A 19129-nucleotide genomic window follows, 5' to 3' on the forward strand; every position below is an offset into this window, starting at 1 on the left:
ACTTGTGTGCCACCAAACAAATTTATCTTAATGTGCTGGGTGGTCATTAATTTATCATTTTATTAACGTTAGGAGTTAAAAAGATACAATTACGAACTGTGCCAGTAGAGTCATAATATTTTTTTCAAATGATTTATGTTTCAAATGTTAAGCAACCGCGTAATACGAAAGGTGAATCAAAATATAGGTTTTAAGCATAAGCTATCTTCGTAAACATATTTTGATATTAAATTTTAGTGCGCACTGACATTTTTTACAATGACAACACAGGAGTTTCGAAAGTTCAATTTTGCATGGCGGACGTGCAATTGGATTGTGTTATTTGTTGGTGATCATTTTAATAATTTATCTCTTGTAGATTCCTTATGGAAAGACTACTTTTAATAATTTTATTCCTTTGTGGTCGTGCTTTATTCATACCTTAACGATAGATGATGCTAAAGTGTTATTTATAGTTGCATTTTGTGAGAACTGCATAGTGTATCTCGAAAATGGGAAAATGTGACGAAGCTAATGTCGAAGTTAGCATGGGGGACTCAGCGTCCCCCATGAAACCTGATAACTTTACGTTTACTCCACCTCCAGAGGCTCCTGTCTTTGAGCCTACACCAGAAGAGTTTTTGGACCCTTTAGCGTACATCAGTAAAATACGTCCTATCGCCGAGAAATCGGGCATTTGCAAGATAAAACCACCAGCGGTGAGTGAATTCCTTTGTCCTTACTCTTTTTGTTCTCATAATTTTCATTTTATTCTTTAATTACGGTAGATTTACATCGAAATAGTAATCTAACAATTTGGTACAAATTATCGTGTGATGCAACCATATTACCATGGCTTGCACGGTTTCGCGTTATCTTAATTCCCTATTTACTGTTATATTCTTAATAATACGTGTCAATTCGTCACCTGAGAGGCAAATATACGATTAATATGTTATTTATTTGGTAGGAAATGCAATTGCATATTGTATAGAATTAGCTGGTTGCCATTTTGTCTTGTCCCCCTGCCTACGTTATTTTAGATAAAAAGAAAAAAAATAAGTATTTAGTTGAAATCTACAGTTAGATTAAGCGAGAGTGTAGAAAGCACAGTGATTTCATGAAATACAATTTTTGGACCATTTAAAACTAAATTGTTTTAAAACACAAATGTCACATGAAAAGTCTCTTGGTTATTAATTTGTGAGGCCAAAAAAACTATTTTATTAGTAATGAAATTCTTAGTAATAATTCCTTTTTACAACAATGAACTGAGTGCCACATGTTCAATTATAATCTGTAATGATTAACTAAAAAGTAATTTGAAGTCTATCCTTAATCTATACACTTTTAAGTAAAATAGTATTTTATAAATTTTTAGATTCAGTAAAAGTAGCCAATGTTCCATATTGTACTTATTGACTAAAAAAAAAGTAGTACATAACATTTAAGTGTCGTAGATTCAGAAAAGTGATTGATTTACTTACCAAAAATTTTACAAATTTGTTAGGAATATTATTGCTTTTATTTAATACTATTGTTTTTTTTTTAATTACTTATAATGAATCACAAAAATATAATTGCAACACAGTTATAAAATTGACAATGAAACTAATTTTAAATTTGTTGTGTATTATGTGCATGTCAGACATTGGAATCTCAAATTGTTCAATACCGTCTATGTAGATCAATAGGAATATAGATAAGAGCTGTGGCAGTAATCACACGGTGATATCCTCATGCCCATCAGAGCGTAAGCAGGCTTCAATTTGAATGCCATAGTGCACTTAGAAGCTCGAGGTTAAAGTCAATTGCATTACAAGAGTAATTAATGGATGTGGTTAAACTTAAGTGACCACTGGAGCTAGCTCAATTTCTAACAGTTTTTCATCAAAAATCATGTGCAAAAAGTCACATTTATTTATTGTCAGAAATTTAGAGTAATTCTGTCAATGAGGGCATCTATTCTGAGAAGTAACAAATGCATTTGTTCTTCTCAGTCGTGTCACTCTTGACAGAGTGGTCGTGATCGTCATGTAGTGTTGGAAGGGGCAGACTTGATGCGTCTCACGATGTCGCGCCATCTCTCCTCATGCATTTGTTATACCGGTTCATAAATCTAGTGAATATAATTTGATATCAATTTAAGTAACTATATGCTCATGTTTATTATTGACTAACTGACCCGACAGACTTCGTAGTGCCTCAATCCATAAATAAAAAACCTAAACTTTTGTATAAAATAAACGTAGAACAAACAAAAGGAATCCGTCTAATGGGGGACACATCAAAGGGAAAACAAAATTGTTATTTTTATTTAATTCCGAGCATTTTCATATTTATCTCCCTTTTAAACCACAAATAGTTGAAGACCAAAATTAGCCAAAGTGGTCCAGCCGTTCTCGAGTTTCAGCGAGACTAACGAACAGCAATTCATTTTTATATATATAGATTATTATATAAGAATTAAAAACAACGAATCTCAGGAGTTGATATATCGTCTTTTCTCCATAAAAGTGTACAATTTTCAAAAATATTCAAAAGTGAGTTAATATGCGTAAGTAATCATTTGGTATCACCAGTATTCTCATAAATACTGTCAAAAGAGTGTAGTTTACTTTTAGGTTTTTACTATTAACAAAATTAATACTTAATTTAATCTTATTTTATTAAAAGATAATGAACTGGTAAAAAATTAAAAATAAATGTTGCAAAGATGATTAATATTAAAAATATCACATGTTAAACTTTTAAAATACTCTCCTGTAAAATTAGTAAGTTTTGATATTATACAGTTTTAATGCGAGAAGACGATATGTTGTTGAATATTTAAAAAATGGCATAACAGCGACGCTGTGTATGACATCTTTAACAAGGCATTCACCAAAGTATTTTATTGTCTTTTAATTAGAAAATTTGGTAAAGTTATATAGATGGTAATCTCATCAAATGTGTTCAGTCTTAAAGTGGAGGCCTTGATCAATAGTCACTCATCTGCAACCTACTACAGCAGCTTTCCTACCTAGCTAACCTAATTTACTATCTATGTAACCACAGCTGTATCTCAAAGCTTTGATCCAATCCTATTCAGTGATTTTATTAATGATGTGTTGGGATTTTTCTAAACTTCTTAAACCGTTTTCACTATTGGAAATTGTAAAGTTATCTTACACACAACATAAACCACGAAGATCTTTATGGTCTCACACTGTACCATTCTAAATGACACAGAACTTCATACTTGCCCTTCATACAAATACCTCCATACTTATCAAAACTGACCTTCAACCATACATACACCTCTTTTCCATTGATTTGATCTTTCCAACTACTGGCAAAACCGAGTCTCACCTGTGAATAGAAATTGACCAGATTGCCAGAAAAATTAACTTGATTTATTCATGGAATGGAATGTGTGCACAGAAGGGGGCTTCTGGCATGCCAAACTTAATTGATTTACATTAATTTCACTATACACACAGTTGTGTTTACTGTAACTTTGAGCTATATTTGTACCAGAGAGAAAAAATAAGGCTCATCATTAAATAACAGCAATTTCTGGATATACTTTTCTGTTCTCTGTCATATGGGTTTTTTATCATATTCTGTTCGCAAATATCTCTAGATAACTGAGCATTTGATAGATTTTGCTAGTATCAAAATCTGTAATATATGGGCCATGTGTTTGTAAGTACTCTCAATTTTAATTAATGTAATAGTCTTAGGGAACTTGAGTGGCATTTACAGCTGGCATTCAAGATAAGGAAAAAATTAAACAAAAGCTCATTTAAAAATTCACAAGAAATTGGAGAATATGGAAAAATTTAAAAATTTCTGAAACATCATTCCAAAACACTTTTTTTTAAATATTAAAGTAATTTATGTTGTGTGATATGCCTGCTGGTACGACAACCACATTACTACATCTTGTAATTCCCAATAATGACTTTATACCGTAACTGCTTGTAAGTCAAATTTATTTGTAGATTGGTTTTCTTTTTCATTTATGTGTTACTGGCCTCATGTTTTTAAATGGGTATTAGAAGTTGGGTATTATTGGTGGTAGGACCTCTTGTGAGTCCGCACGGGTAGGTACCACTACCCTGCCTATTTCTGCCGTGAAGCAGTAATGCGTTTCAGTTTGAAGGGTGGCGCAGCCGTTGTAACTATACTGACACCTTAGAACTTATATCTCAAGGTGGTTGGCGCATTTTCTTAGTATGTCTATGGGCTCCAGTAACCATTTACCATCAGGTGGGTTGTGAACTCGTCCACCTACCTAAGTAATAAAAAAAAAAACAGAATTTAGCTACAAGTGCTTTTTTGACTTTGTTCATAAGACAGGGTCATTCACCCATTTACTCCAAAAAAATGAATTAAAAAATAAATCTATAAATATAATAAGAAATTCAGTTAGAATATTCAACTTTCCCCAATGGATATTATGTATATGTGTGTGTGTATGTTATGATAAATAAAAATCTTCTAATTTTATAGCACTGGCAACCCCCATTCGCAGTTGATGTGGACCGACTACGGTTTACACCGCGAATACAACGGTTAAATGAGCTCGAGGTGAGTTTATATTGTAAAAACTTACTTCCTTTTTTTAAGTGATATGAATTGAGACTACGCTGAGAGTAAACATTGAAAAAACTGCATTTGTTTTGTTTGTTTGTCATGGCTTGCGATTGAGATGTAAATGACACAGGTTTATCTAATTATATAATAAATTAAATTTTTTTTGTTTAAATTATATAGAAATATTATTTAATACGACAATACTGAATGCTTATGCTCAATCTTTATAACAAACAATTCAAAATGCAGATTTTTTAGTATTGAACATAGTTCAAAGTTCTCTTATTCATTAAAGCTTTTGCAGTATTAAAAACTATACACTTTTTATATACTTTAAATAATATATGGGATGTATAGTAACAATTTATCCCACTAATCTATTTGGCGATTCTCAAACCTGTGCTCTTGGTTAAATTGAAAGATTGCCTGTGTTCTTATTACCAGAGAGGATGAAGAATGGTATACAAATAATTTTGTCTATGAAAAGGATTTATCTCACACACGTTTAAGACTTATTGTCTGATACTGTTATTATTTTCAGTTTTTCTTTCTAAGAGAAAGACAATGGGAGTTGAGATTAATAGCTGAATCGACTATATCATTAGGGTACTCCGAACTTAATCTTAAGTTTTCTATAGCCGTTTCAATAGCTATCTGCTTGTCGGTATAATGCCCAATTAGTCTGAGCATTTTCGTACGACGTAACATATGGTTTTTTTTTTATTCGCAGGCAATAACGAGGGTGAAGCTTAACTTCTTAGACCAGATTATAAAGTTTTGGGAACTGCAAGGGTCAACGTTCAAAATCCCGACTGTCGAAAGGAAACCGCTCGATCTCTATTCGTTGCATAAGATTGTGAAAGAAGCCGGTAAGTCAAAGATTTTCATATTCTAGGAAAATTTTGTAGCTGCGTCAAGCTACATTTTACTGCTGTGTGTAGGACCGAAATCGCTTATCCCAGACAAGAGCAGGTACATCCAAACACAGATTTATCTATACTATTTTTAATTATTGCATTTGCATCGCTAGATACGAATGCACCGGACGTCTTATCCTTTAGGCCACGACGACATCAACTTCACTTTTTATCTATTTTATTAATATTATAAATGTGATTGTTTGGTTGTGCCCTTTTTTCCGTCGAAATGAAGTAACGAATCGAAATGTTTTTTTTAGAAAAAACGATTTTATTAGGTCATTAGAGTGACCTTTTACCCTCAGACACAGCCCACTGAGTTTCTCGCCGGATCTACTCAGTGGGTCGCGCTTCCGATCTGGTGGTAGATTCTGCGAAGCACGGCTCTTGCTAGGGTTTGTCTTAGCAACGTCGTCAGGTTTGAGCCCCGTGAGCTCACCTACTAGTTAAGGTTACGCTGATATAGCCTCTCAAGGCTATCAGATTAGGTAGGAAAAAAAAGTGACCTTTTTTCGCGAAAAGCGAAGCCGCGACTAATACCTAGTCACATATATTTTACAAAAAAAAAACTACAACGGAAAATTTAACCCAAACTAATCATTAGTACAATAGTCAGGTAAAGTATATAATATAGGATGATATAGGTTGTACGCTATTACAAAAAAAAAAAAAAAACTTAAAATATTTCACGCTAACGATACTGTCAAATGATACGCGTTAAACACTTAAACATATATTAAACATACGACTATAAAATATTATAATAAACGAGCCCTCCATGAACTCGCTTCGTTTGAGGTCATTATAAATGCATTTTATCTAGCTACGAACGTCCATTTACATTTGTATAATATATTCAACTTTATATTTCGACTTGCGTATATTGCGCGAATTGCGATATTATATATTATTTGTTTTTTGACGTGTAGTCGTTATAGTTTGAATGGTGGGAAGACTTTTAAACAATATGAAACAATAGGATCAGGATCCATTAGATCTAATAACTGTTGTTTTTTTTTCTACCTAAGATAATAGTCTAGAGAGACCATTTCAGCGTAACCTTAACTAGTAGGTGAGCTCACGGGGCTCAAACCTGACGATGTTGCTAACACGAACCCTAGTAAGAGCCGAACTTCGCAAAATCTACCACCGGATCGAAAACGCGACCCACTGAGAAAATCCGGCGAGTAACTCAGTGGGCTGTGTCTGAGGGTTAATAACAGTTGCATTAGACGCCTTCAACACTAGGAGCAGGCTTAGGAACTTGGGTAACCGTACTCTTAAAGGACTTGAACTTAAGCCATCCATCAGTTCGCTGAGTTTCTCGCTGGATCTTTGGCCTAACATCGGATTGTACGTGAGCATTTCTGCTCTATAATCTCTTTTTTTCGGGAAAAGCTAAACGAACTAACCATGAATTACATCTTTCGCCGTGATTCATGTCTCGGAACATCATCATCATCAGCCTGTATCTCTCCACTGCTGGATGTAGGCCTGTCCCATAATTCGCCACAATCAACGGTCCTTCGCTTTCTGCATCCAATCTTCTTCAGCATGTCGGCGCAAATCATCGGTCCACCGGGCAAGGGGACGCCCAACGCGGTTTCGGAACAGATTTTAAATATTACTAATTAATCGATCGCGTTTATTGATTTAGTAATTAAGAGAAACCGTTGGTGTTCAACAAAATTGACGTCAGACAGGCGGCCGTTCGTAACATTCATGCCAAATCTTTTTTTTCTTCTACCTAATATAATAGTCTAGAGAGACCATTTCAGCGTAACCTTAACTAGTAGGTGAGCTCACGGGGCTCAAACCTGACGATGTTGCTAACACGAACCTGAGCAAGAGCCGTACTTCGCAGAATCTACCACCGGATCGAAAACGCGACCCACTGAGAAAATCCGGCGAGTAACTCAGTGGGCTGTGTCTGTGGGTTAATTTACTCGCCGAGCCCTTCGTCGCAAGCGGCGGGTTCGACGAGAACGATGACCGGTAGCAAATCTCTAATGATAAGAGGACATTCTACGGTTACACTACACAATGTGGTGTAAGGGCAAGAGCAAGAAGTTGATATTACACAGAAATATTGTGTGATCGATTTAGTTACAATAATACTTTAAAATAACAATACATTTTTTGAAGTGATGCGATGGTTGTTTAATTATGTAACAATAATATCTTGATTTTCTTTGCTTCATCCAGGGGGCTTCGAAATATGCTCAGCAGAGAGGAAATGGTCGAAGATAGCCCGCCGCATGGGCTACCCGCAAGGCAAAGGCGTCGGTTCAATATTGAAGAATCACTACGAACGCATCCTGTATCCTTATGACGTGTTCAAGAACAATGGAGCAGTCGGAGACAATAAGGAGACAGTGAGCATTATAGGAATACGAAATTTAAACTTTAGCTTTTAAAGTTTGTTTTACTCTATCCTTTGATTTGATGTCAACGGAACGGTTTTTCTTTGAGATGTACAGATTTTATAATTTATTTATTTATTCAAGTAATGTTTAGATGCGACGCAACGGAATGACCATATCATGAGGGCAGACGAAGACCACTCCATGAGTAAAGTCCAGTTCCCGAGCGACTCAAAGGTAGAGGCAGACCATCTCTCACATGGTGGTCAATTGTACACAAAGAGGTCCAGCAGCAATATCCTAACCCCACAGGGATGCAGGAGCGGAACCCAGTGTACGAGGTGACCCGACCTCTAAACGAAATGAGAAATCGGATGGACAATGAATGATTCAAGTACTGTCTAGCTTGGTAATCTCACAAAAATAATATCGGCAAACACAAATGATCATGAAGGCAATATTTTAATACAATAATTTTAAAGTGAACTTGCACGCTTGTTGCGGTAAAGTTCATTTTTACAGTTTCTAGAAATTATTGGTAATATTGTCTTTTAATTGAGCCGGTTCTTTGGACTCAGGACATTGGCTTTTCGATGAATATCATCATTAAGGCTTGGTGGTAGCGTAAAGCAATATAACTAATATTGGAATAGGCAATTGTTTATAAACCAAATGTACCGTGAGCACTTGTAAGGACAAGTCGATAAATAAAACGAAATATCGTTGAATGAATTATGAAATCGGATGGGGGTAATAGAGGGAATCGACAAAAATAACTTTCTAAACTTATCGATCGTTCTGATGGTAATACCTTCGTATGATGCACTGCACGTGGTTGCATTATGTGGGTATCGTAGGAATCTGTTATCACAAGGTGGTCAATAATTGACCAAATTGTGAGTATCTTAGAGTTCTGTTATCACAAGGTGGTCAATTATTGACCAAATTGTGGGTATCTTAGGGTTCTGTTATCACAAAGTGGCCAATAATTGACCAAATTATGGGTATCTTAGAGTTCTGTTATCACAAAGTGGCCAATAATTGACCAAATTGTGGGTATCTTAGGGTTCTGTTATCACAAAGTGGCCAATAATTGACCAAATTGTGGGTATCTTAGGGTTCTGTTATCACAAAGTGGCCAATAATTGACCAAATTGTGGGTATCTTAGGGTTCTGTTATCACAAGGTGGCCAATAATTGACCCAATTGTGGGTATCTTAGGGTTCTGTTATCACAAGGTAGCCAATCATTGGTGAAATGTTCCGCGTGGATTAAAGATGGCCGAACAAGTTTACGCTCCACTTTATCTACCACTGTGAGAAGAATGAACTTCTAATTGCATTGGTACAACGCGTACTGCTTGAGACGAAATGCATGATGGCTTCACGGTAGATATAGGCAAGGTGGCGGAATAGCCACTGGTATTCAGAAGGAAATCTGGGTCGCGTTTAGTACGTTAATATTCCAGTGTTTACATCCTTGGAGCGAATATTTTCGCCGTTTTTTTTAAGTAGCGTTAAGTAGCATTTCACGAGCATAACAAAATTATAGCCTGGTTTAATATTATTATAAATATTTCTAATGAATAAAGAGAAAGGATAATTAATGCGAAAAGCTGACTTAGACTTGAGTACTCATTTTCAATTTGCTCCGGAATTGTCCTAATCCTACTTTCAAGGCGGTTATAGGCAGCAGACAGCAATGTCCTTCCTGCTTAAATTTCTCGGCGTCCGAAGCTGATCTTAAGACGCTAACCGGGGCCAAAGAATTAGTGGGGAGTTCAGTAGGAAAATAATTGAGAATTTTGCTGCTATGGGCGGCGGATGACCTTCTAGTGTAAGAGCAGCAGGTCAAGGTCACATACCAGTATAGTCTAATTGAATTAAACCGATTGTTAATAAACTTTCTCTTCGGGCTTAATTTTATGTCAACAAACGTCAAGAAAGTTGCTCCGGGTTTTTTAAATCAACTAGGACTATGTGTAGGGACCAAAAATGATCCCACAAACACAATCCCACCGAGTCTCTCGCCGGGTCTTCTCAGTGAGTCGCGATTCCGATCCCGTGGTAGATTTAGCGTAGCACTGCTCTTGCTGGGGCAGATGTTGGTAAAGTCTCCCCAAGGTCAAAGCCCCGTGAGCTCGCCTTCATATTTGGTGAAGCTAGCATAATACCTCAAGTCTACTAGCAATAAGTAGGTAAATCTAATAAGTAGGCAAATCTAATAGTAATTTATGGTAGGCAGTGGCTTGGCTCTGCCCCTGGCATTGCTGACGTCCATGAGCGACGGTGACCACTTATCATCACGTGGGCCGTATGCTCGTCTACCTACAAAGCCAATAAAAAAAGGCAACAAAGAAGAAATGAATATTATATATAAAGCATAATATGAAGTTTCCGATTGATTTAGCTGTGAAATGAATTCGTCTTTGGTTATACACAGCACATACCGGTACGGTGTGTCGTGATCTAGTGTGAATACAATTCTTTTATTCATTACAATTTATTTTTTTGTTGTTTTTATTGCTTAGATGGATGGACGAGCTCACAGCCCGCCTGGTGTTAAGTGGTTACTGGAGCCCATAGACATCTACAACGTAAATGCGCCACCCACCTCGAGATATAAGTTCTAAGATCTCAGTATAGTTACAACGGCTACCCTACCCTTCGAACAGAAACGCATTACTGCTTCACGGCGGAAATAGGCGGGGTGGTGGTACCTACCCGTGCGGACTCCCAAGAGGTCCTAACACCAGTGATAAAATGGCACATGATTCGTTTTGATTTCTTTTTTTTTTGTTTAATAGACAAACAAACGACACAACACGTTATATGAGTATCAATCGAACAAGATTCCGCCATTAACTGGTACACAAGTACATAGTGATAATAGATAGCGTACAGTTAAAGGATGTTTGTAATTAAATTGGATCGTCGATAATCTCGATCTCTCACAGATCGCAGTGAACGTGTTCACGGTCGCATCCAGTTTTGAGTGCTTATCGGAGCTCACAGAGTACCCTAGGTGATGTCACCCAGCTTGACATATGATCTAAGTCAGATCGACATTTTGGCGGGAATGTGAGGAGTGAAGTTGTGTGATTTGTTTTATTTTGTCTATTTAGTGTTTCTTCAGGTTTAAATTTGTAATAACGGTGGTTTATTAAACCGTTTAATATATGTGAAAGTGTACAAATGTGGGAAAATGGAACAAAGCCGCTGGACGTAACTTCTCGGGATCTTCCAAAAAGTCCACAGAAAACATTTCAGTAAATGACTACCACTTTACTCAGATTATATTTCATCCCATATCATCTCATCTCATCTTCATTTCATTTCATTTCACTCGGTATTATCATTTTTCATAAAAATAAGAATATAAATAAAAATAGGACATGACGTAAAGGTCTTAGTTACCAGGTCATAAAATCCCTTAAAAAGTGTAGTCCCCCCTTAAAAAACGAAACGCAACGCTGCTTGGTGGTGATACCTTCTCGTACGGGGTCCAGTAGAGACCTACGGGTGGACTTTGTGTTTATGTTTTCCATTGGGAGTCCCTTGAGTTGTTAGAGATGATGACGTCACCCAGGATGACAGCGTTCGTCCACAGTCCGTTTCCGTTCTTGCCGCCACCCGATACTAGAATGAATCCTACAGTGTTCTATGAGAGCTATTAGATGCCGGTATTCAAATAAAGCATGAAAAAAACTTAAGTGGTACGAAGGAATCGGGTCAGCTAGGCTCTCGGGAATTGCCATACCCATTTATTTGCCATATAATGAGCAGTCTGCTATATCGGTACTTAAAAACAGCTGGGTTTTCTTCTGAATCGTGTCACTCTTGACAGAGTGGTCGTGATCGTCATATTGGAATGAGCAGACGTGACGCGTCTCACGATGCCATCGTCTTTTTCCTGCTCGAGGTTATCCTACTGCACTCATTCAGGGATTTCCCAATTTAGTTTTAATTTGGTCGATGCACCAAACATAGCTCGTGACAATACAAAAAGATCTCCATATTACACAATTTACAAAAACTAGTGGTCCCGTAGTTGACGAAATTCGACTATAATTAATTGAAATTATAAGTTTCAACATTATTATGGTCCTATTGTTACAGATTTCGCCGAGACTACACCATAGATAAATACTCGTAATATTAAAGATAAACAATACTAACCTATTCTCAATTTGACTACAGACTTTAAGCAAAAACAAAAGTATGACAATAAACAAAGAGTATGTGTGTGTGTCAAATACATGGTAGTAGTGTGTGTAATGTGTAATGTAATGTTCTTTATTGATTTAATGTATCTTTTATGCATTATTTAAAAAATATATTAGCATTGTGTACTTCTTCTCTACATTCTCTATAGGTGTGGAAAACTTCATACTCCTCCGTCCGCGCAATTTTCGTAAAAGGGGATTTACTGGTGGTAGGACCTCTTGTGAGTCCGCACGGGTAGGTACCACCGCCCCGCCTATTTCTGCCGTGAAGCAGTAATGCGTTTCGGTTTGAAGGGTGGGGCAGCCGTTGTAACTATACTGAGACCTTAGAATTTATATCTCAAGGTGTGTGGCGCATTTACATTGTAGATGTCTTTGGGCTCCAGTAACCACTTAATATCAGGTGGGCTGTGAGCTCGTCCACACATACGAGCAATAAAAAAATAAAAATATAGATAATACGAACACTTAACTCACAAATGCTAAAGTTAATACAGATTACATTTTGCGATAGTTTCTTCTCATTAAAGTAGGTCAGATTAAACGTAAACGGCCTACGCATTTACAGTTAAATTAAACCAAGTAATGTGTTTTGCCGCTTATAGCGAAATGTAAATTTGTTCATGAGAAAATTATTCACCACACAAAAGGTACAAACTACGATAGTGAATTCTAATGTTTTTAATTAACCGTGTATAATATATTATTGGCTTTTTTGTGTTTTATTTATTGTATTATAATGAATGATCTCATAGTAGTTTTAAACCGGAATAAATCAAGTTAGTTTAGCGTTAGGCAGCGGCTTGGCTCTGCCCCTGGCATTGCTAAAGTCCATGGGCGACGGTGACCACTCACCATCAGGTGGGCCGTGTGCTCGTCTGCCTACAAGGGCAATAAAAAAAATTGGTCACGTGAGCTGTTGTTTTTCGCTGGCGTTAGGATGATTTTAGCAGTTTCGGTCACCGACTCTCACATTACCCCTCGCCCCCTGGGCACGGGAACCTCGTATTTGGTTCGGCCCCCTCCTCAAAAAAGGGACGCTTTGCGACTGCGCACTCGTAGGTACTAATACCCTTTGGATTTCTGTCGCGAGATTACTAATTAGAGTATTATTAAGGTGGGCTCGTTCACGCATGAACACCAATACAAAAAAAAATGTCAAAACAATTGACACTGTTACCTCAATTCATATTCATGACCAACGAATTACGGCCGCGGTTTTATGTCGCTCATTAAATGCACGAAAACGCATTTCTTGAAGGTACCTACTCGCATCGCCTGTCGTATGCTGATGAGTATCATGTCGAAACCCCCCCCTTAAATCTCAGCCACAGCTGTACAAAGTTTTAGCTCCGTATAAAGAAGATTAGATTCATTTTCTTTTATGGTGCTTCATTGACTTTGCTTTGAACTTAATAGATCCAATCTATCAAGTGATTTACATGCAAGATCGCGTTATAGATTTTTCATCTACAAACAGAAACAGGGAATATTAAAAAAAAACGGTGTACAGAGAGAGAAGTTAAACAGATAGGCAGATGGCAATTAAGGCGTCGCGAGGATTTTATTAGTTTGCTGCTATCAAACTTATAAAAAACATAAACGTTTATGAACACATGTCATATTATGTACCTACACTATATTCACTTCGATAAAGCGTCACGACACGAGAACCCTCTCATCGTGGCCGCCGGTAACTACATTCCCGATCCTGCGGAAAGAATGGAAAGCAGTCGACGTCGCCCCAAAGACGTCATCTCGGATCCTCTCGATCCACTAACGGTGCTTTTAGGTACCTCAAGCACCAGTCACCGTTCTTGTCGAACCCGTCGCTTGCGACGAAGGGCTCGACGAGTAAATTAACCCTCAGACACAGCCCACTGAGTTTCTCGCCGTATCTTCTCAGTGGGTCGCGTTTCCGATCCGGTGGTAGATCTTCGAAGCACGGCCCTTGCTAGGGTTCGTGTTAGCAACGTCGTCAGGTTTGAGCCCCGTGAGCTCACCTACTAGTTACGGTTCCGCTGAAATAGCCTCTCAAGGTTATCAGCTTAGGTAGGAAAACAAAAAAAAAAACACTATATTAGTTGTAGATTTTTATTTTCAATGCATTGACGGGTGAATGACCTCACTAGCCCTTTGGTGTTAAGTATTAAGGTCTAAATCTGAATTGCAAAGTATAACTGCTGTACTGCCCTTCAAATCAGAACGTATTACTGCTTCGTGGTAGAAATGTACAAGATGGTGGTGTCACTCGTGCAGAGCAGAATCATAAGGGCGCCCTGCCATCAGTAGATTGGATGACGTAGCTCGTAATTAAATCGCTAGACCACGAAAATGATTACGTTGGAATCTTTCAAATTGTGGTAATGTGCATAGGAACTGTACTACCACATTTTTATTATTAGTGAAATCCGTTTACAATAGAGTAGAACGGTGGTGCGTACCTATTGATTTTTGTTTGAAAATAAAATTCAAATAATCCAGGTAAAGTTAATGCTACAAATATCATCGTGACTTATAAAGTAACGTTTTTCTCGTTTTGTTATTATGAAAACTATAATATATTCAAAGAATCTGGAATTTTTTAATATTAATTATATCATTAAATTTAGCACGTGTGGTCAGAATAATTTATATGGGTGCTATGATGCGTGATACTGGGATGAAAAAATCATTGAATACAGTACAATTTCACTGACAGAAAATGAAACCCGGAAAATTATAATTTGCGTAATTACTGGTGGTAGGACCTCTTTGTGAGTCCGCGCGGGTGGGTACCACCGCCCTGCCTATTTCTGCCGTGAAGCAGTAATGCGTTTCGGTTTGAAGGGTGGGGCAGCCGTTGTAACTATACTTGAGACCTTATTACTTTGTCTCAAGGAGGGTGGCGCATTTACGTTGTAGATGTCTATGGTCTCCAGTAACCACTTAACACCAGGTGGGTAAGTGTACGTGTGTCTATGGGCTCCAGTAACCACTTATTATAACACCACCACCCATCTAAGCAATAAAAAAAATACAGGAATGGAGTTTATGAGTGAAACATTTTCGGAACCGGTAACTGATGTTGTTAACTAAATTCGATATTGTAATTTTTTTGTAGAAAATCGAAGTCAAATCAGAACAGACGCCCGAGAAGGCAACGGCGACGCGGAGTCGCTCCACGACAAAATGTCCCCCGGGGGCCGCGGCCACTCCGCCCCCCGCCCGTCGGTACAAGTCCGAGCCCGAACCGGCAGCTGAAGGTAGTCACACCGAAGGCGCCCTCGTCGGATCTGAAGATTCGATTATGAAAACTCCCATTAAAGAGGAGAACCCCGAAATAAGACGGACAAGTAAGTTGTCTAGTTTGTAAATTAAAATTATTGTGACTAAAAAACCTATCGATTAAACAACAGCAAAATTATCGATAAGTGTTTCTCAAAGTGCAATAAACTCTCGTCTTAGGTCCTCGTGAGAACAAATGGATGTCGGCGGGAGCCAGTTGCGGTTCGCGAGCGCGCGTGACCCGCTCCACCCGTCTCCGCGAGCATCGCGTCAACAACATGACGGTCTCCGTGACGCCTGCCCCGCCCGCACCCAACACGCATCCCGATGATCCGGTGAGTTCATCTACGCCAGCCTTTCCCCAAGTGGGCGATAATGCCCCCTTGTGGGCGCTGCAGGCCTTAAGAGGGGCGGTAAGAGACCCAGAAAAAAAAATTGGGGGCACTGCGTAGAAGCTTGGGAGGCGATTTGTAATTTTATCTAGGATGACTCTTAGATACCGACTGAGCTCTCGCTATAGTGGTCTTTAAGTAGGTGATAAAATGGGGGCGCTAAAAAATTTTTTATTCTCAAAGTGGGCAGTAGAAAAAATAAGCTTGGGAACCCCTGATCTACGCTAATATAAAACTGTAATGGAGCCGCGCCATTGACAGTGCGACTCGATTAAGTTTTTGTGTGTGACGAAATTCCGTCATATTTGCTTCACCTATATTTACGAAAATATAAAAGCGTAAACAATTCCTCGGCTCACAATACAAAGATCATGTCAGCATCTGTTTTTGCTTAGCACTTTTTTCGCCTTGGACTTCAACAGTGTAGAATATTGAGCACAAATTAGATTTATGTAAAATTTTAGTTGGAAATTAATATGGAAATCATATAACTGGAGTACTACTAGGGCCTAAAAGCCTTTGCTGGAATATGAATTGAAATTAAATTGAACATTACATTAAACTTTATGTTTGATGACATTTTTATTGATATCCTTAGCCCGAAACACTTAAGGCGGCTTGCTTCACGCAACAAGCGTAATTAAGCGCTCGCCTTTCTGTGATGAAACCTCTCGCTCAACTCTCGATTCTGAGTTGACTTTTACTAGTATAAAGAGTAATAGGGTTGTCATATATTGGTTGTTAAAATATTTAATTATACTTTTTAATTTAAAAATCGTTTCCTTTACTCGCTTTTTTTCTCTGTACCTTAGTGGCTATTCCAACTATTCACGGACTCAACCTGAGAAAATTGCTAACAGTAGTAACCCTAGCAAGAGCGTGCTTCTTTGAATAATCTACCACAGGATCGAAATCGCAACAGACTAAAAATATGTATCCGGAATAGCATACTGTTGATGTCAGCTTTAGAGCTGTCTCCTATCTTAGTTATAAGGGTAGTAGACTAAGTAGCGTCACAATTACCCGATTTCTGAGTTGACGTCTGACGTTTCAGTTGGCGAAGTACATGTGTCACGTGTGCGGCCGGGGCGACGTCGAGGAGCAGATGCTGCTGTGCGACGGCTGCGACGACTCGTACCACACGTTCTGTCTCGTGCCGCCGCTCGCGGACGTGCCCAAGGGCGACTGGAGGTGTCCAGTGTGCTTAGCCGAAGAGGTCAGTGACATATATTTATTTGGTGTCTAGTAAATCTATTTATAATATGATAATATTTAAATCAATTACGCCAAAATTGCTGAAAATGTTCACAAATATATTTAAACCCGGATTAGTATATAGGATACATTCTTAATCATGGTGACTTGTCAAGTCATGCATTACACACATGTATGAGGCATGAGTTCTAAGCCTCAAATTTTGCCGTACAACAGCTGCCCCAACCCTTATGATTGTCAGTACTTGAACCATTGTACCATGGTTCACTTGTAGACTAAATAATAATAATAATGGTTGATTCGAAGTAAGTATCAGTTGAATGGAATATTTTAAATGTATTCAACTGATAATTATTTTTAATAATGTATTTTTTATTTTATTTCTTTTGGTAATTTTTGGTGTGTTTCAATGATGCTATGTACACATATGGACTTGTTGTTGTCTGAAATAAAATAAATCATTCATTCATTTATTCATTCATTCACTCATTCACTCACTCATTCATTCACTCATTCAATATTGACTGTATAACTTTGTTATAGGTATCGAAGCCGACTGAAGCTTTTGGTTTCGAGCAGGCCACCCGCGAGTACACGCTGCAACAGTTCGGCGAAATGGCGGATCAGTTTAAATCAGATTACTTCAACATGCCCGTGCACGTGAGTTGTGCCAACGTACTGTTAGAGTGACGTTAAAAGACGTCGACGTGAAGTCTGAAGTTTCGCTAAAACGGATTTGAGTATCCAGCCTAAATTGCTATGTAGCTCGATCTTTTTTTTTAAATAAGTTGGCAACATTACACAATGATTTGGTTTGCAAAGCTCGTGCTTCTGAACTTTCTTTAAAGCAGGTTTGAGTATCCAGCTTAAATTCCCAGATTGCTCAATTTGCGAAGCTGCTCTTAAGTATGGTGGAGGTTTTAGTATTGCGATTTAAATTTACGTTTATAAAAAATACCTCGCGTTTCTAGATGGTTCCAACGTCGACCGTGGAAAAGGAATTTTGGCGCATCGTATCGTCGATAGACGAAGATGTCACGGTCGAGTACGGAGCGGACCTTCACTCGATGGACCACGGCTCGGGGTTCCCGACCAAGTCCAGCGCCCACCTGTACCCTGGGGAGCAGCAGTACGCAGACTCCAGCTGGAACTTGAACAATCTACCGGTTCTGGAGGGTTCTGTGCTTGGACATATCAACGCTGATATCTCAGGAATGAAGGTCAGTTTGTTACGAATGTTTGGTCATTTTTATATAACAATTAGCTGACCCGGAAAACGTTGTTTTGTCATATATAAGATTTCTAGAGAATTTCTAGTGTAGAAAAAAAAAAGAACTTATTGCAAGTGTGTGAGGATGTGGTAAACGAGTGAAAGAGGCATGTAGCGCTGTGAACGATGAGGGAATATAAAAATAACAAAACCTCATTCAAGCATATAATGCCTCATTATAATTTAAAAAAATTAAGTTGTCCACGAAATAAAAAATAAATGTTAGGGATGGACAACCCTTACCACTTAGGGGTATGATAAATAAATGGTAGCCGATTGTCAGACCTACTGAACATGCATTTAAAATTTTATAAAAACCGGTCAAACCGTTTTAGAGGAGTATGGTAACTAACATTGTGACACGAGAATGTTATATATAAGATTAAAAATGTTTACTTTTTTAACATATGACATATTGTAACTACATATATTGAGACCTTAGAACTTATATCTCAAGGTGGGTGGCGGCATTTACGTTGTAGATGTCTATGGACTCCGGTAGCCGCTTAAGACCAGGCGGGCTGTGAGCCCGTACACCCACCTAAGCAACAAAAAAAAATTGTCCATATTGATCCATATGACTCTATATAACTGGGCTGGATCAATACGTTATTTTATATTGTACATTGAGATGTTGCGGCCCAAATACGTATTAGTAATCAAATAATAATCGAATGCGTTTATAAAAAAAACCTTGTTAATATAACAGTAGATAAAAATTTCTTCCATAACCACAAAAACTTTAAAGTATTCTAAACCTCGGAAATAATATACCGCAAAAGTAGTCTTAATTATGTCGAAGACTCGCGAAAACCGAAAAAAATATTTAAATGTTATATGTATATTTAAGAAAATATTAGTTCTCATACTTTAGTTTTAAATAAAGGTACCATAATATACAAATATCTTGCAAAAACAAA

At 37.8% G+C, this 19129-nt stretch overlaps 1 protein-coding gene and 1 long non-coding RNA gene across 3 annotated transcripts in view; one reads left to right on the plus strand and one right to left on the minus strand.

Annotated features, from left to right (window-relative positions):
- Positions 1–19129, minus strand: part of LOC134201545 (uncharacterized) — a 358050-nt gene that overhangs the window by 251606 nt on the left and 87315 nt on the right. The window lies entirely within an intron of this gene.
- The window catches only part of LOC101746976 (lysine-specific demethylase 5), a 39903-nt gene continuing 21043 nt past the window's right edge, over positions 270–19129 (plus strand). Inside the window, exons 1-9 of one of the 2 annotated variants that reach the window (XM_012697767.4) lie at positions 270–698; positions 4477–4554; positions 5291–5429; positions 7683–7852; positions 15169–15400; positions 15513–15667; positions 16779–16940; positions 17483–17599; positions 17911–18159. In XM_012697767.4, coding sequence (XP_012553221.2) covers positions 492–698; positions 4477–4554; positions 5291–5429; positions 7683–7852; positions 15169–15400; positions 15513–15667; positions 16779–16940; positions 17483–17599; positions 17911–18159 — 1509 coding nt within the window. In that variant the 5' untranslated portion in view covers positions 270–491. The remainder of the gene's footprint in view (positions 699–4476; positions 4555–5290; positions 5430–7682; positions 7853–15168; positions 15401–15512; positions 15668–16778; positions 16941–17482; positions 17600–17910; positions 18160–19129) is intronic. The other variant, XM_012697768.4, reaches the window with a different exon arrangement.

This window comes from Bombyx mori, chromosome 27 (assembly GCF_030269925.1).
Source record: "Bombyx mori chromosome 27, ASM3026992v2".
Lineage (NCBI taxonomy): Eukaryota > Metazoa > Arthropoda > Insecta > Lepidoptera > Bombycidae > Bombyx > Bombyx mori.